The 24,940-nt window shown below is 45.9% G+C and overlaps 1 protein-coding gene across 1 annotated transcript in view; it reads left to right on the top strand.

The window, feature by feature from the left end:
- Nucleotides 1-24,940, top strand: part of LOC127625611 (probable G-protein coupled receptor 158) — a 41,650-nt gene that overhangs the window by 1,982 nt on the left and 14,728 nt on the right. Inside the window, exons 3-5 of the mRNA XM_052100893.1 lie at nucleotides 19,743-19,839; nucleotides 20,065-20,276; nucleotides 21,537-21,605. Of these exons, the coding sequence (XP_051956853.1) occupies nucleotides 19,743-19,839; nucleotides 20,065-20,276; nucleotides 21,537-21,605 (378 nt within the window). The remainder of the gene's footprint in view (nucleotides 1-19,742; nucleotides 19,840-20,064; nucleotides 20,277-21,536; nucleotides 21,606-24,940) is intronic.

Genomic DNA, 24,940 nt, shown 5'->3' with positions numbered 1-24,940 from the left:
GCTGCTGATCCTATGAGCATGTGTATACTGATGACATAAATGAGCATGGAGCAAACTGTATGTTTCTTTAATGACAACCAAAACGTATGGGGAATATTCTTATGACTAGTTTTATTAAATAAAATGTAAGATACGTAGAACATATCCGTGTTTGTGTATCAGTATCTGTATTGGTTGCTTTCGGCACAAACTTTAATGTAGGAAACTTATCCTATATGTAAACAATATCAGTCGTATTCAACATGCCATTCAGGATGACAGAATAAATCACTGATGACAATACATTTCACCAGAGCACTGCAGGGGAGTGGAGAGTCTTCTCGCTGCCATGAAGATTCCATCCACTGACCCATGTGTATCGATGGCGAAGGGTAGAGGGTTTCTAGACAAGAGATGATCGCTGTCTTGAAGAAAGACATTTTGAGGAAATGGTGTCTGTGCATCTGTTTTTATAGCAGACAGTTTTGTGCCAAAACAAGAGGGGCTCAAACACCATGGCCAATATTAAAATATTGGCTTTATTGTAGAGAGATTTCAAATAGGTTGTGTATGAATGCACTCCCCATATGCATAACTATGTTAATCAGGGACGTGCACAGACATTTTGGGGGGCTGGGGCTCAAGTGGAAAAAAAGGGCACTTATCATAATTATTTATAAAAAAAATTTTTAAACAAAATGTTAAATATATTAACACAACTCTGACTTCCTTACCAATTTATCTTAATTCCCTCACACTCACGCAATGGTTTCATACTCAACAGATTTCTACAAAATATTGAGATTTTGGTCAAGTTTGCTTCCATGTCTTCTTTTACTCTAATGGGAAGAAAACTTGATAAATACACATTTAGATGGTGTTTGTTTTAAGCCTACTACCCTCCGTCTGTTTGCATCTGTAGATTTCTTCTAAATTAACCAAAACAATCTAATATGCATATTTAAACATAAAAATTTCAGGGGAAAAGACTCTTGATGTAAGTCATTAACTGGGGAAGTTATGTGGTGATATGCTTTAGTTATTTTGTTTCACCTGCAGTGCCTTGTCAAGTTAATGCCTAATTTGCATATCAATGTGGCGATTGTGATGATGTTTAGTAGACACAAATTTTACTGTATTCACCTGTAGTGTCTCCATTAAAGGGGACCTGTTAAGCAAAATTCACTTTTACATGGTGTTTGCACATAAATATGAGTCAGCAGTGTGTGTACACAACCACCCTACAATGTTAAAAGACCACCCACTCTTATATTTCTATTCATCAAAAACAGTGTGTCAAAATGAACGGTTTTCGTTTCTGCTCTAAAATGACGTCATGACGTCACGAGCAGTTGTCTCCCACGACTGGTGATGGGCTCCACCCTACTCCCCTGAGTGATACACACAGTCCGCCATTTTCTTCTGTGATGGAGCAGATAGTGAGAAGAATAATGTCTTAGCTTTGTAAGCGTCATAAGTGTTCTTTTGTTGACTGTAAAAGTGAACGTAAGATGCTTCATGTACTCCCGGCATCAGAGCCCCAAAAAGAGGCATATATAACATGGTATAATAAATGATCCGTCAGGTATTTTGAGCTGAAACTTCACAGACACATTCTGGGGACACCTGAGACATATATTACATCTTGTAAAAAGGGGCATAATAGGTCTCCTTTAAGTACAGTACATTAGCCTGTATGGCCATGATATTGCCTTAGCTAAACTTTAGCTAACTTATAACATTAGCTAGTAGCTAATGAGTCATGCATGTTAGCATGACACAAGTTAACTAGTCTTAAGAAGTTAAGTCTTTTGGCTAATTAGCTGTAAAGTCGGGGCACTGGTAGATTAGTCTTTTGTTCATCACCACTCACTTCCACACAAGCCAAGAAAAACACAACTGGGAAAGGAGCTGAGAGGGGCTGCTGCCTGCCTGTCTGTGTCTGATGTGTGCTGTATTGCTGCGCAGAGACACAGAGGGAGAGAGGGAGGGCATCAGAACTTGAAATGTCTTATCTCCTGACCTGATATTTAGATTTTTTATTCAATAAATATATTTGTTTGACAGGGAAGCTGTGCACAAACAGGATCATTTGCGCACAGCTTCCCTGTCAAACTAAAATATTTATTGAATAAAAAAAATATATATATATATATATATATATATATATATATATATATATATATATATATATATATATTCCTTTATTTAAAAAGAAAAGAAAAAAAGCACCCCAGGAAAAAGGGCACTTTCTCTTGAGGAAGACAAATGGCAGGTGCACAAGTAAATAATAAATAAATAAATGTAATAATAAAAAAATAATTAAAGGAATAAATGTCTTGATAAAACAAATATAATTCGTTTTTAATTAAATGTATTCCAGAATTTATTATTGTATGACTTTTTTCCTTCATTATTTTCTATATTTATTTTTTATTTTATTTTTTTTATTATTTATTCGTTTATTTTGCATATTTTTTTATTTATGTGTTCATTTTTTTATTTTTTATATTTATTTATTCTCACATATATATAAATAAATAAATAAATGTGGGAATATTTAAATATAGAAATAAATACATGTTGAATAAATAAATATAAAAATAAATGATGTTTGATGGAGGACTCCATTGAAATGCACATTCTTCCACTGCAAACACTTCAGACATGTTTGTAAATTCTGTTATTTGGTTTGTGTGCAGCTATGTTGTGTTTTCGGTTGTTAATATCACTGGTTTTCCTGTTGAAGCAAAACAAAACGACTCGGTTACTAACGTAACCTCGGTTCCCTGAGAGGAGGGAACGAGTATTGCGTAAGTAGCTTACGCTATGGGAAAACTCCGTTTCTCGAGAAATATTGAAGTCTTTGGTCCTGTCCCAAATGGCACACTCCGGACTTGTGGACTTCCTCAGAGTCCACACTTCGGTGACGTCATGTAGTGCAGACTTATAGGGCCCCTCGCGCAAGTCCACAAGGGCGCATTGAGAAGTATTTTTGGGACAGCCTCGATCGTTAAGCGTGGTTATTGTTGGACAGGAGCTGCAGGTTCGGTTCGGGGAAATATGCTGCCTATTGTTGTTGTTTTTACTATTGTGTTTGCGAGATGGCTTGCCATGCAGAGAAATCACATTTATACGCTCCGACGTCGTAGAAGACAAGATTATTTTTCATGCATACAAATGCTGATGTTATGCACGGAGGAAAGGGTAAGCAAGTAAATGTTATTGACTTTGTAGATAAACATATAACTTGTCAAAAGTCGTTAATGCATTAAGTCATTATTATTTGATTTACTGTTTAATTTTCTTTTTTCTATATATACATATATATATATATATATTTTATATATTTTTATGTGTACCTTGTTTTTTTATGTCGTTTTTAATTTACAGGTTTAAATATCCATACTTCACTTACATATGACTCAGTAAAGCCCTGCCATTCGGTTCTATATAATGAATCGTTATGCGATCAGCCTATTATTCAGCGCGCTATTACTATGTTTGAGACATCAACCACTGGTCGATGACCATAATGTTTGTATAAACTGTAGGTAACAACTGGTAAAATGTACACAGTCATAAAAACCATAATGATACTTACACTTAAATATTTTCTTCTCAGCCATGTTATCAATTGTCTGTGTCCGTGAGCGAAAGCGCTCTTCACACCAGTTGTCTGATTGGCCTTTCGCAAGGACTCCTGGGTACTTGAAGTGCGTGAAGCCTGGATCTATGCGGGCTTCGCGGAAGACCGCTTCAAGGGTACAAAGGGGGCCCTGCTGAGCACACTTCAGAGCGTTAAAATGCTAAATGGGACGGCCTACGGCCTCGTAGACTCAGCGAGCACGCGCAATTTAAGTCCACGAGACCGAAAGTCCGCATGAAGTGCGCCATTTGGGACAGGGCCTTTATGTAAAACGCATTGCAGCTGCACAGCAGACAGCAATGAGCGAGGCAGCTCGGTCATTGGCTGTGCTGCGGCAACTTGCTCGAACCAATGACGGGGCGACTCTGAACGCGTGACCAATGGGCGCTTCACGCCCGAGCGTTCAGAGCCCGCCAAGATTAGCGTGGCTAAGGCTATATATTAGGCGCCCCGTCATGAGAGTTCTTTAGGTTCAATCGACTGAAGCGACTGACCAAGCACAAGCACGGCAGCTTACGCAATACTCGTTCCCTCCTCTCAGGGAACCGAGGTTACGTTAGTAACCGAGTCGTTCCCTCTTGGGAGGTCTCTCCTATTGCGTAAGTAGCTTACGCTATGGGAGCACCATGCAAAACGCTGTGCGTGCTGACTTCGCTCTATAAAGCCAGAGGCGGATGCCTGAGCCTTAAAGCAAAGTGATTATCCAACAAGCCGGCCAACGGCGAGCTATATAATGGGAAAATACAGAGCGCCTTTGCCCCAAGGAGGTCTATGGTGGGGCACTCATTGTAAAAACACAAGCACATAACTTATGTACTGATTTTTCTATGTATTGATATGCATAAAAAATCCTCTAAGTCAGTCAGAGACGGACCTATAAGGGAGGAGATAATGCTCAGCATATACATACTCCAGTCCATTCTACAGTCAGGCTGATAGAATGTTGGAATGCAATGAGGGGACCTGTAGGTTATAAAACCTGATAAATGTCGAAGGCGAGGCCCAGCCTGCCGCCGCACAAATATCTTCAATGGGTATCCCACTCGACCACGCCCACGAGGAGGCCATGCTCCTCGTAGAGTGAGCTCTGACGCCTAAGGGGCATTGAAGGCCCTTGGCTTCATAAGCCAGCGCTATAGCATCCACTATCCAGCACGATATTCTTTGCTTTGAAACCTTTAGTGTGGCCGCCAAAGCATACGAATAATTGTTCCGTCTGTCTGAACGGGGCAGTACGTTCCAAATATACTCTGAGCGCCCTGACCGGGCAGAGTAAATTAGCGTCGCTTTAGATCCGCTGGGGACGATAAGCTGCCAGAGATATCACCTGTACTCTGAAGGGTGTGGAGAGCACTTTAGGAATATACCCGTGCTTTGGCCTAAGGACAACTCTGCAGTCGTTAGGTCCAAATTCCAGGCAAGCAGCGCTTGATGACAGCGCGTGCAGGTCGCCCACTCTCTTGACTGAGGCGAGCGCCAGCAAGAGAAAATGACTCTTTTTGTGTTTTCTGTGTGTTGCCGTTAAAACGGCGTTTGATTGCAGGTGAGCGAGTTCTGTGACTGGCCCATTGACTGCTGTACAGACATTTCCAGCCGCCTGTAAGGGGACTGGGTAATGTTTCACACGTTTTAGAGAGAGTGGTCCGGCTTTTGCGAGACACGCACTCTCTCTTTTTCACGCCCGCGCGCTCAGAGCCCGCCAAGATTAGCGTGGCTAAGGCTATATATTAGGCGCCCCGTCATGAGAGTTCTTTAGGTTCAATCGACTGAAGCGACTGACCAAGCACAAGCACGGCAGCTTACGCAATACTCGTTCCCTCCTCTCAGGGAACCGAGGTTATGTTAGTAACCGAGTCGTTCCCTCTTGGGAGGTCTCTCCTATTGCGTAAGTAGCTTACGCTATGGGAGCACCATGCAAAACGCTGTGCGTGCTGACTTCGCTCTATAAAGCCAGAGGCGGATGCCTGAGCCTTAAAGCAAAGTGATTATCCAACAAGCCGGCCAACGGCGAGCTATATAATGGGAAAATACAGAGCGCCTTTGCCCCAAGGAGGTCCATGGTGGGGCACTCATTGTAAAAACACAAGCACATAACTTATGTACTGATTTTTCTATGTATTGATATGCATAAAAAATCCTCTAAGTCAGTCAGAGACGGACCTATAAGGGAGGAGATAATGCTCAGCATATACATACTCCAGTCCATTCTACAGTCAGGCTGATAGAATGTTGGAATGCAATGAGGGGACCTGTAGGTTATAAAACCTGATAAATGTCGAAGGCGAGGCCCAGCCTGCCGCCGCACAAATATCTTCAATGGGTATCCCACTCGACCACGCCCACGAGGAGGCCATGCTCCTCGTAGAGTGAGCTCTGACGCCTAAGGGGCATTGAAGGCCCTTGGCTTCATAAGCCAGCGCTATAGCATCCACTATCCAGCACGATATTCTTTGCTTTGAAACCTTTAGTGTGGCCGCCAAAGCATACGAATAATTGTTCCGTCTGTCTGAACGGGGCAGTACGTTCCAAATATACTCTGAGCGCCCTGACCGGGCAGAGTAAATTAGCGTCGCTTTCGTCCGCTGGGGACGATAGCGCTGCCAGAGATATCACCTGTACTCTGAAGGGTGTGGAGAGCACTTTAGGAATATACCCGTGCTTTGGCCTAAGGACAACTCTGCAGTCGTTAGGTCCAAATTCCAGGCAAGCAGCGCTTGATGACAGCGCGTGCAGGTCGCCCACTCTCTTGACTGAGGCGAGCGCCAGCAAGAGCGCAGTTTTGAGCGAGAGCTGTTTAAGGTGCACGGTTCGGAGAGGTTCGAACGGGGCACTCTTAAGTACGTCCAGGACCGTGGCCAGGTCCCAGATCGGCACCGAGGGGGGTTCATCCTCCTAGCGCCTCTTAGGAAACGAATGATTAGGTCGTTTTTCCCTAATGAACGTCCTTTATCAGGATTGTGTAACGCCGCTATGGCAGCCACTTAGACTTTGAGCGTGGAGGGTGTGCGGCCCGCCTACAGCAGCTCTTGCAAAAAGGCGAGTACACTTGGTATCTCGCACGATTTGGGGTTCAAGCTCTTGGTATCACACCAGTCACTGAACACTTTCCACTTTTGGGCATATAAGTGTCTCGTAGAGGGCGCTCGCGCCTCCGTGATGGTTCTCAAAACTCCACTGGGGAGGTTCTCGGGAACCCGTTGAGGGGCCATGCATGGAGGGCCCACAGATCGGGGCGGGGATGAAGAATCATCCCGTTGGCCTGCCTGAGGAGGTCTAGCCTCAGCGGAATCGGCCATGGGGCAGATTGCATCATCTGCATCAGTTCTGGAAACCACGTCTGGTTTTTCCAGAGAGGGGCTACCAGGAGCACTGCACATTTCACTTCCCTGATCCGACTGATGACCTGAGGTAGCATCGCGATCGGGGAAAAGCATACAAGGGGCGGCTCGGCCAGACTTGGGCGGCGCGTCCGTGCTCTTTGAGAAGAAAAGGGGGCAGTGCGCATTTTCCCTGGAGGCGAAGAGGTCGACCTCCGCCTTGCCAAAGGTTTGCCATAACCACTGAACCGTCAGGGGGTGGAGAGACCATTCTCCTGGGAGAACCTTGTCTCTGGACAGCATGTCCGCTCCCTGGTTCAGGACGCCTGGCACATGCGCTGCTCTCAGCGAGCACAAGTGGTGCTGTGACCATGAGATGAGCTCCCTGGCCATAGAGTGCAGGGAGCTCGACCTGAGTCCACCCTGGCGATTTATATACGATACTATCGTCATGTTGTCCGTTCGGACCAGGACGTGTTCGTTTTTCAGGTACGGAAGCAGGGCTAACACTGAGCTTACAGCTGTCAGAGGCGCGGGCGCGCGCTGAGCAGCCTTGTTGAGTGCCGAGTGCAGGGGTGCGTGTGAGATTACAGGCACGCGCGCTATCTCCGAAATGCTCGCAGCATGAGCTGGAGAAATGTTTGAAAATGTATGGACATTGTTTTTGGGTGGGGGTGCATACATCGTAATAGGCACGCGCGCCACTGTCATAAAGCTTCCCGCTCTTAGCGGGGAGTTTCTTGGCTCGCGCGTCGCATCCGTGATGCTTGCGGCATGAGACAGAGAAATGTTTGAAACTGTATCGACAGTGTTTACGGGTCGGGGTGCATACATTGTAATAGGCACGCTCGCCACTTTCATAAAGCTTCCCGCTCTTAGCGGGGAGTTTCTTGGCTCGCGCGTCGCATCTGTGATGCTTGCGGCATGAGACAGAGAACTGTTTGAAACTGTATGGGCAGTGCTTATGGGTGGGGGTGCATATACCGTAGTAGGCACGTGCGCCACTTTCATAAAGCCTCCCGCTCGCGGCGGGGGGTTTTTGGCTATGCATACAGTGTTTGTGTGTAGGGGTGCATGCAGGACAGCAGGCACGCGCGCTACCTTTATAGTATGTCCCGCTTTTACTGGGGAAGTGTTTATAACTGTGGGAACAGTGCTTGCGTGTAGTGGTGCATACATGACAATAGGCACACGATCTACATATATGGTGCGTCCAGCTGGAGCTGGGGAAGTATTCGGCACTGTTTGGACAGTATTGATACGTGGGAATGCGCACTTTAGTGTGGACACGTGACCCCTTAGTGACACAGGCAGAAAATGACTCTTTTTGTGTTTTCTGTGTGTTGCCGTTAAAACGGCGTTTGATTGCAGGTGAGCGAGTTCTGTGACTGGCCCATTGACTGCTGTACAGACATTTCCAGCCGCCTGTAAGGGGACTGGGTAATGTTTCACACGTTTTAGAGAGAGTGGTCCGGCTTTTGCGAGACACGCACTCTCTCTTTTTCTTCCTATTGCTAGGAAGACTTATGAGGCTCCGGGTTCAGCACGATCTTGGGCCGAGGACCCCATTGCTCAGGCGGCTTCCTTCGGTTAGCGGAATGCGAGCGGCGTCGAGCGTCCGTTTCAGGTCTGCTCTTTGGCTGGGAGACGAGAGGCACCGCCCTGGCTCGCTGCTGCTGCTGAGGCGGTCTCTGGCGGCTCTGAGACGAGCTGGAGCGCTTGGGCAGGAAGTGACGCATAGCCTGCGAATCCTTCCGAGCTTCAGTGAAGCGTTCAGCAAACTCTTTTACTGCCGGTCCGATATCGCGGATTGGAGCGATAGGCGCGTCAAGAAATGGCGCCTTATCCGCGGCCTTCATCTCTGTTAGCGTCAGCCACAGATGGCGCTCAAGGACAGTCAGGTTAGCCATGGCCCGGCCGGTGGATTGGGCGGTGGCCTTTGTGGCTCGCAGGGCTACGTCAGTGGCGCTGCGCAGGTCCTTGAAAGCCTCAGGTTCAGGTCCCGACTCGTCCATGGTGCGGAGAAGTTTGGCCTGATAAACTTGTAGAACAGCCATGGAATGAAGCGCTGACGCAGCTTGGCCGGCGGCGGCGTATGCGCGGCCGGCGAGAGCTGAGGTAGATCGGCAGGGCTTCGAGGGATGAGAAGCTTTGGCTTTCCATCCAGCGGTGGAGGGTGGGCACAGATGGTTGGCCACAGCCTCCTCGAGGGGCGGGGTTCCCTCGTAGCCTCTTTCTCTCGCGCCGTCCACCGAGGAGAGCGAGGAAGAGAAAGAAGGCTTCAGGCGAGCAGAGTGCGGTGCTTTCCACGACTTTGTGAGTTCGTCGTGAACTTCGGGGAAGAAAGGGGAGGGTCTCTGTCGAGGGGCCTGCCGGCGCCCCTGCAGGAACCACTCGTCCAGCCGGCTGCGGGCGGGTTCTTCCGGAGAAGACCAGTCGAGCCCGAGGTCTTCCACGGCTTTGTACAGGATGCGGACGATCTCAGAGTCCATGCTGGTTCCCGTGCTCGTGTCCGCTAATGTCGACGCCGCGGGGTCGAAGGCCGAGCCCGGCCAGTCGTCGGATGCAGCGTCAATAGAAAGGCTGTCATCCTTTTCACCGTCGTCCCCTGACGCGCCGAACGAGACGAGACCCACCGCTCTGTTGGAGGGGTGCTGGTCCGCCTGCGTGAAATGGACTGGCGGCGGGGAGATCTTGGGTAGTGGTGAAGCACGCGGGGACTGGCCCGGCGTGACGTCACTGAATTCCGCGTCCTCTGGCAGCCTCTGTGAGCGGTGCTTTTTCTTGCTCGGCTCGAACGGAGGAGACGGCAGCATGGTGGAAGCAGGCTCGTTTGCGGCGAAGGCGGCAAAGCGAGTGCGCAGCTCGGCGAGGCCCAGGGAGTCACATTCGGGGCATCCGCCCTGAATGAGAGCAGCTTCTGCGTGGTCAGGTCCCAGGCAGCGAGTGCAGATAACGTGACGGTCCCCGTCAGGAAGAGGGCCTCTGCACGAGGCGCAGGTTAAAGGCATTTGGAACAACGCCTCGAAAATTGCTCTTTTACTTAAATCAAAAGCGTCGCAGAGGCGAACACTTGTAAGTAAAAAAGGATATCAGTGATGCGCGCCGGATGGCGTAGCAGAAGGCTTCAAAGGCGGCTGAAGGCGCCGGCGTCCTCTTAGCAGTCCTGCTGTAGGCTTGTCAACGGCGGGCGAAAAGACTCCAACAATCCGGAGGATCCGAAGAGAAGGTCTTCGCTGAAGGAGATTAAATCTAAAGAACTCTCATGACGGGGCGCCTAATATATAGCCTTAGCCACGCTAATCTTGGCGGGCTCTGAGCGCACGGGCGTGAGGCGCGCTCATTGGTCGCGCGTTCAGAGTCGCCCCGTCATTGGTTCGAGCAAGTTGCCGCAGCACAGCCAATGACCGAGCTGCCTCGCTCATTGCTGTCTGCTGTGCAGCTGCAATGCGTTTTACATAAAGACTTCAATATTTCTCGAGAAACTGAGTTTTCCCTTAGCGTAAGCTACTTACGCAATAGGAGAGACCTCTCGAGAGGGAACGACTTTTTGCTTGAACGCTCCATCTCGCGCGTGCTGCGTGTCTACAGTTTTACTCTTGTGCAAAGACCTCTGTGGTTCCTCTGGCGCGTTTTGAGCGAAGGTGAGCAATCATTTTCAATTAATTCCTATGGAAGTTGAGCGCGGTGCATTATGGGAACGACAACAGTGCATTGAGGGTTGAAAAAGTTATTTTATGCAAATGAGGAATGAAAAATGCCAGGCGCTAGCCAATTACTGTGAGATGAAAGCAGTGTTCTCTGTCACAATGGTGTCAACACCTGACGATAATGATATACTTTCTGCTGGATTCAGTGCTTGAATCACATATTTTTGTCTTTTAACAGACTTCAAATTAATATTGCACACATTAATTGTGGCAATACTGGGTAAACAAAAACTGAAATATGTCAGCACAGTTTACATACTTTTGGCATGTGGAAAGAAAGATTGCATCTTTCTGTCTGTAATCGTGCACATATATGATGATTATATTGAATGTGTACTAGGGCTGAAACGATTAGTCGACATCAATAAAACAAATGTTCACAAAAATGTTCGTTGTTTAATAGTTGTTTGATCTAATTTAATGTAACATGAGATCACTTTAAACTCTAATGATGAGAGCAGCACTGCAGCTTGCACCTGACTTAGGAGAGTAATAAGTAAACACAAGTAAAATAAGTAAACACAGATGCACTCTCATTGTGGAATTAGTGGAGCTGGAGCTGTCGCTCCTCTGAAGAAAAATTTGCGTGTCGAGAATATTTAAAGAAAACACCCCGATATTACATCTTAAATGCAGTTATATTTAATGCGTTATAGTTTTATTAAAGTTATAATACGGAAGCAGATCATGTAAATAACTACAAACTCAGAAACTGGCATTTTTCTGTGTTGTAAGCGCCTCATCTGTGAGTTACACGTATGTCCCAATCTGAGGGGGAGAGATTGAAACTGCACCTGGCTGATGAACACTGTTGTGGGGACGCTCATCCCTCGAGCACGCACCCTTGCTGCAGCTAGATTAAAATGTAATATATGTCAATGTGCATTTCATATAATGAAGAAAATTGGCAATACGCAGCTTTATTAATATGAGAGAGATTGTTTTTTGTGAGTTAAAGATGGATTGAAGTGATGTAATGTTGGAGTAATGAGGCAGACGAGGAGTTACGGATCCAAACGCAGCTGGGGCTTTATTTGAATAAACAGAAGAGAAACACAAACAAACAACCCACGATGGGGAAATAAAGCATAAAACAGTTAACTAAAACACGAAGGATCAAACGGAGCACTTGGGCAGGGAACACATACCGGGTTTACACCAAACAACGATCGACAAAGACAGAAAAAAGACACGGGGTATAAATACACAAACATAGGATAGGTGGCCAATGAAAGAACAGAACTCAAACAGGATAACAAGGTGATTAACAGAAACCAAAGGCAAATTAACAAGTGCAGGTGTAAACAATGAACAGTGAGCACGAACGCTAACAGAGGGTTATGGAATCAAATACGGGACTAAAGTGACAACTAAAAGAGATAAGGAAAACAAGAGGGCAACAGTGAAACAAGACAGGGTAATCATTACATAGCCCCCCCCTTAAGGATCGGATTCCAGACGATCAAAACAACAAAAGACGAAAAAGACCCACAAAGAAAAACCCAAATGAGGGCACCAGGGGCAAACAGACAGAGACAAGTGGGCACATGGGCGGACCAGGGGGGGTACACTGGGCAGGCAGGAAGTCCGCGGGGGCCATTAGGCAGTCCAGGGAGGTGGAGAGGGCAGATAGATAGACCATGGAGGCCGAGAGGGCAGGCAAGCAGTCTATGGGGGTGTGTCAAGGGACCAGGGTCAGGTGGCCGCAGAACAGAGGCCGGTTTAGATGGCCCGGGAGCTGGCCACTTGGCAAGGACAGGGACCGGGGGGCCTGGGAGGAGGCCACTGGGCAGGGACTGGGTCAGGAGGCCAGGGAAGAGGACTCAGGACAGGAACAGGGGCAGGAGGCCTGGGTGGAGGCCACAGGACGGGAACAGGGTCAGAAGCCCTGGGAGGAGGCCACAAGACAGGGACCGGGTCAGGAGGCCTGGGAGGAGGCCACAGGACAGAGGCCAGCTTCGGTGGCCTGGGAGGTGGTCGTGGGCCAATGGCCGGTTCAGGGGACCTGGGAGGTGTGGCCACTGGGGAGCTGGCGGAGCCGCGTGAGGCGGAGCCAAGGAGGACCTCTGAGGCGGGGCAGTCGAAGATTTGGGTGGCGGCGCCGCAGGAGGCATAGGCAGGGCTGCAGGAGACCCTGGGGGCGGAGCAGAGGCAGGCAGAGCCATGGTGTACCCTGTGGGCAGAGCCGTAGAAGGCTTGGGAGGCGGCGCCGTGGAAGGCTGGAGGCGGAGCCGAGGGAGGCTCGGGAGGTGGAGCCGGGGGAGGCGATGGCGTAGAAGGCTCAGAAGGCGGAGCTGAGGGAGGCTCAGGAGGCGGAGCCGAAGGAGGTTCTAGAGGCGGAGCCCTAGAAGACTCTGGAGGCTCTGGAGGCGGAGCCGTAGGAGGCTCGGGGGGCGAAGCCCTGGAAAGCTCAGGAGGCGGAGCAGAGGGAGGCTCTGGAGGCTCAGGAGGCGGAGCTGAGTGCGGTGGCGCCGTAGACAGTTCTTGAGGCGGAGGCCTGGAAGGCTCCGGGGACGGAGCTGAGGAAGGCACAGGAGACGGAGCCAAGGAAGGCTCAGGAGACGGAGCCGCTGGAGGCGGAGCCGTAGGAGGCTCTGGAGGAGGCTCGGAAGGCAGAGCCGTGGATGGCTCGAGAGGCTTGAAGGGTAGAGCCCTGGGAAGCTCGAGGGGCTTGAGAGGCGGAGCCCTGGAAGGCTCGAGAGGCTTGAGGGGTGGAGCCCTGGAAGGCTCGAGAGGCTTGAGGGGCGGAGCCCTGGAGGGCTCGAGAGGCGGAGCCCTGGAAGGCTCGAGAGGCTTGAGGGGCGGAGCCCTGGAAGGCTCGAGAGGCGGAGCCCTGGAAGGCTCGAGGGGCTTGAGGGGCGGAGCCCTGGGAGGCTCGAGGGGCTTGAGGGGCGGAGCCCTGGGAGGCTCGAGAGGCTTGAGAGGCGGAGCCCTGGGAGGCTTGAGGGGCGGAGCCCTGGGAGGCTCGAGGGGCTTGAGGGGCGGAGCCCTGGAAGGCTTGAGGGGCGGAGCCCTGGAAGGCTCGAGAGGCGGAGCCCTGGGAGGCTTGAGAGGCGGAGCCCTGGGAGGCTCGAGAGGCTTGAGAGGCGGAACCCTGGGAGGCTCGAGAGGCGGAGCTCCGGAAGGCCCGAGAGGCTTGAGAGGCGGAGCTCCGGAAGGCCCGAGAGGCTTGAGGGGCGGAGCCCTGGAAGGCTCGAGAGGCTTGAGGGGCGGAGTCCTGGAAGGCTCGAGAGGCGGAGCCGTAGGAGGCTCAAGAGGCTCTGGGGGCGGAACCGTCAGAGGCTTGAGTGGATCGAGAGGCGGAGCAATCGGAGGCTCTGGAGGCGGAGCCGTAGGAGGCCCCGTAGGCGGAGTTGCAGGAGGCTCGAGAGGCTCTGGGGTGGAGCCGTAGGAGGCTTAGGGGGCGGAGCCCTGGTAGGCTCGAGAGGTTCAGGAGGTGGAGCCCTGGGAGGCTCGAGAGGCTTGAGGGGCGGACCCCTGGTAGGTTCGAGAGGCGGAGTCCTGGAAGACTCGAGAGGCTCGAGAGGCGGAGCTCTGGAAGGCTCGGGAGGCGGAGCTCTGGAAGGCTCGGGAGGCGGAGCTCTGGAAGGCTCGGGAGGCGGAGCTCTGGAAGGCTCGGGAAACTCGGATGGCTGAGCTCTGGAAAGCTCGGGAAACTCGGATGGCTGAGCTCGGGAAAGCTCGGAAACTTCGGATGGCTGAGCTCTGGAAAGCTCGGGAAACTCGGATGGCTGAGCTCTGGAAAGCTCGGGAAACTCGGATGGCTGAGCTCTGGAAAGCTCGGGAAACTCGGATGGCTGAGCTCTGGAAAGCTCGGGAAACTCGGATGGCTGAGCTCTGGAAAGCTCGGGAGGAGGAGCCCTGGAAGGCTCGAGAGGCGCTGGCTCTTGGACGGTCACGGCCATTGGCACTGGCACTGGCTCTTGGACGGTCATGGCTACTGGCACTGGCTCTTGGACGGTCGTGGCTACTGGCACCTGCTCAGGGACGGTCGTGGCTTTGGGCACTGGCTCTTGGACGATCGGGGCCACAGGCGCTGGCTCAGGGACGGTCGAGGCTACAGGCGCTGGCTCAGGGACGGTCGAGGCTACAGCGGCTGGCTCAGGGACGGTCGAGGCTACAGCGGCTGGCTCAGGGACGGTCGAGGCTACAGGCGCTGGCTCAGGGACGGTCGAGGCTACAGGCGCTGGCTCAGGGACGGTCGAGGCTACAGGCGCTGGCTCAGGGACGGTCGAGGCTACAGGCGCTGGCTCAGGGACGGTCGAGGCTACAGGCGCTGGCTCAGGGACGGTCGAGGCTACAGGCGCTGGCTCAGGGACGGTCGAGGCTACAGGCGCTGGCTCAGGGACGGTCGAGGCTACAGGCGCTGGCTCATTGACGTTTGAGGCTTGCGGCACTGGCTCATTGACGTTTGAGGCTTGCGGCACTGGCTCATTGACGTTTGAGGCTTGCGGCACTGGCTCATTGACGTTTGGGGCTTGCGGCACTGGCTCATTGACGTCTGAGGCTACAGGCTCTGGCTGGGTTACCGTGGTTGGCGAGGATTCGGGCTCGCTCACAGTGACATGCGGGTGCTCTAGCTCGCTCACCGTGACATGCGTGGGCTCTAGCTCGCTCACCGTGACATGCGGGGGCTCTAGCTCGCTCACCGTGACATCGCGGGGGCTCTAGCTCGCTCACCGTGACATCGCGGGGGCTCAGGCTCGCAGACCGGGGCTGGCGCGGGCCGGGAGGCGGAAGCCCGTCTTCTTTCCCTCCTCCGGGCAGACGCAGTGGGCCGCGCTGGCTCATGGAGGGCGACTGGCGTGGGGGCAGGCTCGCTGACAGGTGGGGCTGGTGTGACAGGGTGCGGTGAGCTGCACGCTAGTAGGGTCATCTCCAGGTAGTCGCGGAGAGTGCTGCCGGGTGTTGCCTGTGGCACCTGCTCCCTCAGCGAGGGATTTAAGCTATCCCTGAAGAAGACCATCAGCGCAGAGTCCGGGAAGTCAGTAGCGTTGGCCAGGAGGAGGAAGTAGCGAGCGTGGTCTACGAGCGGGTAGTGCTCTTGCTGCAAATTGAGCAGCCGACATTTGGCTCGGATAGCTGCTGGATCCATGTGCGGTTGATCGTTCTGTAATGTTGGAGTAACGAGGCAGACGAGGAGTTACGGATCCAAACGCAGCTGGGGCTTTATTTGAATAAACAGAAGAGAAACACAAACAAACAACCCACGATGGGGAAATAAAGCATAAAACAGTTAACTAAAACACGAAGGATCAAACGGAGCACTTGGGCAGGGAACACGTACCTGGTTTACACCAAACAACAATCGACAAAGACAGAACAAAGACACGGGGTATAAATACACAAACATAGGATAGGTGGCCAATGAAAGAACAGAACTCAAACAGGATAACAAGGTGATTAACAGAAACCAAAGGCAAATTAACAAGTGCAGGTGTAAACAATGAACAGTGAGCACGAACGCTAACAGAGGGTTATGGAATCAAATACGGGACTAAAGTGACAACTAAAAGAGATAAGGAAAACAAGAGGGCAACAGTGAAACAAGACAGGGTGGACTATGGAGTTAAATAAGGGAACAAAGTGAAAACTAAGTGAAAAAGTGACAAGATGGAAAACAAGAGGGTAACAGAGAGACAAGACAGGGTAATCATTACAAGTGAACAGAAAGGTGAGAGAGGGTAGTCTTCGCCCCATTTTACACTGCAACAAAATATGTTTTTGATTTGTTTTTGTTTTGGCTTGTTTTCCAATATAAATATGTAAAACTCTTTTAAAACAATGTCATTTTTTTTAGCAACTGTACTGCAGAAGAATAAAATGTTATCTGAGAATGTTGAATATAATATTAAAAATAAAAATATTTTAAAATATCTAAAAATTATTTTGAGATATTCTCTAAAGAAAACAATTCTCCATTTGCTGAGCTACTTCATGCAGATGAAGACAAAGTAAAAAAGAATTCCGTATGTGAAAGCATCTTGGCACATCCAAACCGTGTGTTTCCACTCACTCCATTTGTGCCTCCTCACATGATGCTGAACCAATTCAGCCTAATACTGTCTCCAAACTAAAGACACAACTCAAAGTGTTTCAAGGTCAAGTTGAAAGCAAACATGTTGAAAACAAAAATGTCTCAAGAGAATGTGGTTAATGACTTGCAGAAGCAACTAGCAGAGTGGCATAGTCAACTTACCACTGTAAAATCAGCAAAAACAGCCAAATCCAAACCTGTTATGAAACCGAGCAAATCACAGTCAGTGCAAACAGCTGAACTTCCTCGCAGATTCTCCAAAAACCAAACAAACAAGCCAAAGCCTGGATATTGTTTTCACCGTGGCGAGGATGTCCATATTGCCTCCACTTGAGACAATGACCCAAACCCTTCCTTGGTAGCCTCAAAGAGGAAACAATTTAGAGAGGAACAGCTTTGGATTTGGGAATACTTTTATTGGATGGATTAAATTACTTTATAGACACCCGGTAGTGGCCGTACAAACAAATTGATTAATTTCAGATTATTTTACTCTGGATAGGGGCACCCGACAGGGTTGCCCTCTTTCCCCATTATTGTTCTGTCTTGCCCTGGAACCATTAGCAGCCGCGATAAGAAAGGAGGATGATTTTCCAGGGGTGGTGGCAGGAGGTGTGGCGCATAAGCTTTTGTAATATGCAGATGATATTTTATTATTCATCTCCGACCCCACTAGATCTATGCCTTGCCTTCACAGAATTATTCATTCCTTTTCTAAGTTCTCTAAATTTGAATAAGTTTAAGTTGAATTGGTCTATATCCGAAGCTTTGTCTCTGACAGTGTACTGCCCTGTAATGGCTTCCATAAAAAGGTTTTCGAGCGATGTGGACAGGTGGGCTTCATTATATTTATTTATGATTGGGAAGGTTAAAGTTATTAAAATTAATTGAATTCCAAAATTTAACTACATACTACAATCTCTCCCTGTAGAAATCCCCACTCTTATATCAAGCAATTTGATAGCATAGCGAAGACCTTCATTTGGAATGGTAATCATCCTAGATTACTTTTTAATAAGTTACATAGGCTGATTGACAAATGTGTGCTAGGCCTGCCCAAGATTTCATTTTATTATTATACATTAAGTCTCAGACATTTGGCTCATTGGTCACTTCCACCTGAGAGTGGAAGTGACCAAGAACCCCTCCCTTGTTTTGTATTGAACAGGAAGTTCTTGCCCCTATTTTGCCATTGCAAAGCCTTTCTATCAAACTAATCAGAGAAGTTAAGTCACACCCCATTATCTCACATTTGCCCACGGGATGGGCAAAAGTGTCCAGAGTGTTTAATCTGACATTTATTTTAATGTTGCCTCAAGTATATGGCTGAACCCAAAATTATGTATTGATACATCAAGAATTCTTTATACAGTCAAGAATCAGAGTGTATCGAATCTCACCGGTTTATGACATAAAAAGGATTCAAAATAGCAAAGTGTGCAGAGCTCGCCGTTCACATGTCCGACATTAATTTAATGAAATAAAAACAGCAAATTCAACTTACCGTTATTTGTCTGTTTCATTTGAGTGTTTATACAACTGCTCCCACAAACTTAGAGTTCTTGTCATAAACACCCTCAGTTCAACTTGCCTTACCTGAAGCGGAACTCTTTAATGAAAAGTTAATTTGCATGTGAAAATGATCAGTGGCAAATCTACGTCAAGTTTGTTGCAAATTTGCCATGAATTCTCGATTATTGTAAGGGTACAATCTTTAGTACAGATGCCTCTGAACAGTAGTTTCTGATAAGAACAGGTTGGACTAGAGAGAGACGTTTACTTACAGTTAGTACAACAGTAAATTACAGACATTTCAGTATGTGTGTGGATAGTTTTCACAAACCAGGGACAGGCAGTGCCAGAGCACATTCAGAGATCCACTTGAAACACTTTGTCACTAAATGTCAAGAGGACATTTATAGTAAAGTGGTTTATTTTGCATGTGTCTCTGTGTATCTGTGAGCATGTTTGACATCACAAGATCAGGCTTTTACTGTTTCTGGATACACATTCATAAAAAATTGACACAATTTAAATAATACTATAAACAATTTATTTACAGACATATTTATTTGGGCACTTATCTACTTTTAATAATCAAATGATATATGTTGCCATCAGAAGATTTGAAATCTATATATCATCACATAGTTATTGTTTGAAATCTATTAATAGACCACTTGTTTTTCAAATATACTCCCAGACTATTATACTGTATATTACTTATATTATATGTATATTACTATATGCTTACATATCCCCACAACTCCGACCCCCTCTCAGCCCACCCCTAAGAGGGCAGGAGTTAAAAAATAAACCCTTCCAATAGACCCCCCTACCCTCCTTACTAACCAACAGAGCACAAGCTCACAAGCGTTGGCAGGTACAGCAATAAATAAATGGAGCAAAATATAAATAGAACAGTATCATGTCATAATGATGGCATTACTTACTCAACACATTAGTTTGACACAATGAATAATATATTCCTATGCACCTTTTAGAGGTTACATATGATGTTGGAAATCTTGGCGCAATCACTGTTTGTTTTGTTTATTTAATGTTAATGCCTTTTCATTAAAATGTCAGATTGTGAGAGATTGGAATGAGTGTTGGTTTTACTGAGGAACCGCTTGATACCTTGAAGATCTGGAAAAAAAATTCAGCTATAAAATATAGCTACGATTTAAAATAATTATGTGAATAGAGACTTACCAAGTAGTTTATGTGTCTATGTGTAGGGTGCTGGATTTTCCTGATTAAAAAAGAGATAAAGCTCAGCCAATAGAGGTATTACACCTCCATTTAGGATTTAGCTTAGATTAACTCTGAGTCTGATGTGTGGGTCAGCCGACTCTCATAGATAAACTGCTGATGAGAGACTATATATGCAATTAATGGAAGAAAGCAGAGAGAAAACAATAATAAAAAATCACACATCACAGGCAGGAACATAAATGTTGATTGCCTCTTTATAAAAGGTTGTTTTAACCATTGAAGGTGAAGCACATGAGCAACTTATAAAGTCACTCTCTCTTTCTTCCCTCCAGTGCGTGCCAATCCCACAACAGGGTTTCCGGATGGGTCGGTACTGCTGCCGATGTAAAAAAGGCTTCTACAGCCCAGTTCCAGACATACCAAACAAAAGTAAGAGGCTTAAAACAATCATATATTGGTTGCTTGGGAACAAACTTAAAATTATTCAGTTGTATTAGATAAGACAACATATAGCAAACATAAGGCATATAAAAGTGTCTGAATTGAATGATTAAATAAAGGTCAAAGTAGAATACTAGATGAAACCTTAACTTATATTTACTATATGTCTGGTGTGCGACCCTTCCCCCCCTCTGTTTATGAATGGTGTTACAGGGGGCAGCCATGCAAATTCGACCCAGGCTTGTTACCCTGATGTCCCTGTCTGTCTACCCTGTTGGCCTGGCTGTGTTCAGTGTGATGATGGGGCCCCATGTTGGGTGCAAGAAGACTGGCTCCTCAGATCAGGTGTTTTGGCTATGCAGGGGCTCTTTATGGTCCTTGTGCTTATCAGCATGCTGGTGGCATATCAGTGCAGAAGAACCAAGGTAAGTTTTCAACTGACCCTTTTCAAATTTTGTTTGAAATGCAAAAGTAAACCGTAATGGTGTAAACTTCTATAGCGGTGAATGAGAGACCACAGCAAATATTATTTTTGGTTAATATTATTTAACCACTATTATTTGCAAAAACCCAATTGCAGAACCCCATCACAGGAAAATTCAGGATGCAATACAAGTTAAGCTCAATTGACAGCATTTGAAGCATAATATTGATTATCACAAAAAAGCGTTAATTGTTTTCTTTAATAAAAGGCAAAAATCTACAAAAGAAGTGAATGGGCCAATCCGTGAATGTTTTATTTGTCACTGTTTCAAAAGTATAGCCACAAGTCGTAAACAATGTGCATGTATAGGGTTAGTGTATAGGGTTAGTAATTTTAGTGTGATAACATCGTTTACTAATCTTTTCTGTGTAAAGTTATAGCCAATTTTAAAACTTCATTGCCATGACAATGTAATGTTAACAAACACTAAAATGACTAAAATTATGATTTTAAGTGCCTCAATGTAAATTAAATTTTTGCTTTTTTTAAAGAAAAGGAGGAACGAGTCTAATTTTCTTCTTTTTTTTTTTTTTTTGATAGTCAACATTATGCCACAGATGCTGTCAATTGATCTTAACTTGTATTGAACCTGGAATATTCCTTTAAGTAATGCTGTATAACATAAAGAATAATGTTACCTTACACTTCTAAATAAGGCGGAAATGCATAATCACAATCTGTGAAAGGGTCCATATGTCATACAGGATATATCCTCACACAGTATATATCACCATCTGGGGATATCAGGATCCATAATTTCTGGCACTCAGAAAGGTACCACCTGGGGCTTGATGATTCTCAGTTTATAATGGGTGTTTTCTTATATAAACTTTTTAATTTACCTTTAAAGCTCATGCAATTACAGAATCTTTTGAGTTTTACTGTGTTGTATAATGAGAAAAAGACTATAGTAATCTGACATTTTGGATAGTGGTTCAGAATTAAGGAGTTAACAGCTACACAAATGCTTGTATCTGTTTATCTTTTAATGCACTAAAGGGATAAAAATTAAAAACATTATAGCTGCTTTTTTTAATTTGAAATGAGTTACAGACATTATATAAAAATTGAGCATTAAAAATCATCAGCATTGAAGTTTGTTCACAATGCACAGATAATGCATTTGACAGCTACAGGGATTTCACTTGTTTTCTTGACCTCTGCTCTCCCACTCCACCTCTCACCTTTTTCTGGCTCTCAGCGGATCCGATCGTCAGGGCTTTTGCTGCTGGAGATGATCCTGTGCGGTTCTCTGTTGCTGTACTTCCCGGTGCGTGTGCGATTTAAAATATTATTTTCAGATTAACATACAGCATTTGAAATAATAATGGCAGTGTGGCACCTGGGATGGAGAAAATTATCACTGCATCTTATCAGTCAGCTGCAATATCTAATATAAATAATATATATTAATAGTTATGCTTTAGATTAGGACTAGATTCATATTAGTTTAAATAGATTCTTCTTTGAAGTTTTTTGTTTCTGTGCTTAGTATCATAAAAAAAAAGTCTCCCATTCATAATTTGCATTAAAGGAATATTCTGGGTTCAATACAAAGTTAAGCTCAATCGGCAGCATTTGTAGCATAATACTGATTACCACAAAAATACATTTTGACTTGCTTCTACTTTTCTTTAAAATCAAAAACAAGAATCTGGGTTCCAGTAAGGCATTTACAATGGAAGTGAATGGGGCCAATCTGTAAATGTTAAAATACTCACAGTTTCAAAAGTATAGCACAATACATAAACAATATGCATGTTAACATGATTTTAGTGCGATAAAATCACTTACTAACATTTTCTGTGCAAAGTTGGCAATTTTACAACTTTGTTGCCATGATGATGTACAAATTATGATATAAACACATCTTTTATTAAAATAGCACATGAGTTTTAAAAGAACAATTAATGTAAGTGTTTTTTTTTTAATTATGTTAAAAAAATTTTCTTGTTAACCCTCCATAAAAATTGGCTTTTTAAAGAAAAGGAGCGATGAGTCGAAATACATTTTTGTGACAATCAACACTATGCCACAAATGCTGTTGATTGAGCTTAAAGGAAAAGTTCACCCAAAAATGAAAATTCTTTCATTATTTATTCACCCTCATGCCATCCCATATGTGTATGACTTTTTCTCTTCTGCAGAATACAAACAAAGATTTTTATAAAAACAACTCACCTCTGTAGGTCCATACAACGCAAGTGAATGGGTGACACATTTTTGACACTCCAAAAAGCACATAAAGGGTGCATAAACGTAATCAAATGACTCCAGTGGTTAAATCCATATCTTCAGAAGTGATAGTATAATTTTGAGTGAGAAACAGATCAATATTTAAGTACATTTTTGCTAGAAATTCTTCTCCCTGCCCAGTAGGGGGCGCATTTATGAAGAATGTGAATCACCAAAAACACAAGAAGAAAAAAGTGAAAATTAATGTGGAAATTGACTGAACTGGGAAGAGAATTTATAGTGAAAAAGGATTTAAAGGAATAGTTCACCCAAAAATGAACATTTGCTGAGAATTTACTCCAAGAGGCCATCCAAGAGTTTCTTTCTTCATCAAAACAGAATTTAAGATTTTTAGGATTTAATTTTAGGCCTTTAAACAATGCAAGTGAATGTACTCCATTTTTTTGTGCATCAAAATAATCTACATGACTCCAGTCGACATATAAAGTTCTTCTGAACCCAAATGATTGATTATTTTTAGAAACTAAACAATACTTATATACTTTTTAATTACAAATGTTCGCTATCGTACATCTCTGTGACTCACGCTCATAACCTCATTGGTAAGGTCACGCGTGGAAGAGGAGGCAGGAAGCACGTCATTGTTTACAAGAGAAAATTGCACAGACCACAGACCAAGCACCATTCACAAACCAAAACAATTTGAAACACTACGTCAGAGGATTTTGATTTTAGAAGAGAAGAGGAGATGGAGTTTTTCGCCCAACCCTACCTATTTTAGCCCGAATGCACCGAAGAGGAACTGAGGGAGACGGAGGATGCTGCAGCAGCGGCGCAATCACAAGTCTCAGGGAGGCAGAGATCTATCTCCAGAGATCTACTACCATGGTGGTGCACATGTAGTAAATGCCAACCAATGCCAACAGAGGCAGAGAGCCTGTGCACGATTGGACCATAGCAATCCCACCATTGGAAACAATTAGTGAGACAGCCAATTAACAAGGACAATTGCATCTATGTGAACTTCTTTTAATTTCATTTAATTATTCATTAAATTATCATTTAATTATTTTTAAACACTATTAAAAATCGTATTTTATCTAAATTACACAATGATGATTAATCGACTTTATAGACATTACAGTTTTATCGTCTGTTAATGCTGATATTCTGTAAAGCTGCTTTGAAACGATGTGTGTTGTGAAAGGCGCTATACAAATAAAATTGACTTGACTTGACTTGACAGCCGGTGACAACACTCCTATTAGCTGCATTACCGAACATAATGGTTTTCCACCATTACAGAGACCCAGCATTTTAGAGGTGTTTTTCAGTTTGCCACGAATAAACTGGAAGTGACGACCGAGGCCAGGAGGACCCAAAGGCACCCTATCAGTAGAGTAAGTATCATGTTTTGTTTGTTACTATAGCTAATATATAGAAATATTTAGGCTATATGACAAAGTTTTCACACATACCTGAGTTTGCTGGTAAAACAGCACAGGCACAGCTGATGAATTCAGATATCGACCCATTGTTTCTTTTGATGGTCTGAAATCCTCAGGGGTAAAATGTTCACTGTACACCCTCCAATATTTGAGAGAATGTAGGGAAGTACTGATATCCAGGTTCAGCGTGATAAGCCAGAGCTTCAGTTGCTCATGATCATGTATAGGCAAACAATGAAAATTTCATATTTTTCCCAGCGTGCATTTTCTTTGGGGTTTCTGAAGGTTGAAGCATTCAGGATACACACACCAAACGACCATTTTGAACAATAAACTTATACAAATACAAATCTACAGCAAAGACAATTAAACTTATGTACAGCACTCCTTCTCTTGTAAACAATGACGTGCTTCCTGCCTCCTCCACTCGTGACCTTACCAATGAGCTTAAGTCATCCCTCTCATGAGCGAGCGTTACAGAGATGTACGGAAGCAAGGGACGTTGTGTCGATTGTAGTGACACAAGGGGTCTCTTCTGAGAGCTTCACGTACCTCTGAACTTGAGAAAAGGCCAATATTAAGTTGGCAGACAGAAGTTGCATGCCCCGCCACCCGGACATACGGGTATAAAGGGGAGCGGGCGAGCGACTGTCTGATTTTTTCTTCGAAGCCGAACGGTTGTGTGATCAGCAAGCTGTGTGTCACGACTGCTTCACCCACCTCTGCAAGAGAGCTTTCTGTTGTATCTGACGGCACATTCCAGCGGCTTTCTCCTCTCTGCACGCTGTGCAGACTCTGCACCTGGGCGCTTCGACAGAGCTTCTCTCCTAAAAGATTTTAATTTCTCTAAAAGAGTTTATTCTCCTCTAAAAGAGTTTTTTCTGGTAAAAGAGCAACATACACGAGTGAGTGTTGAACGTCCTTTTCAGGATTGAGGAAGCAGATGGAGGCCATCTCTCAC

This window comes from Xyrauchen texanus, chromosome 32 (assembly GCF_025860055.1).
Source record: "Xyrauchen texanus isolate HMW12.3.18 chromosome 32, RBS_HiC_50CHRs, whole genome shotgun sequence".
NCBI lineage: Eukaryota > Metazoa > Chordata > Actinopteri > Cypriniformes > Catostomidae > Xyrauchen > Xyrauchen texanus.
This window is presented reverse-complemented; position numbering and strand designations above follow the sequence as displayed.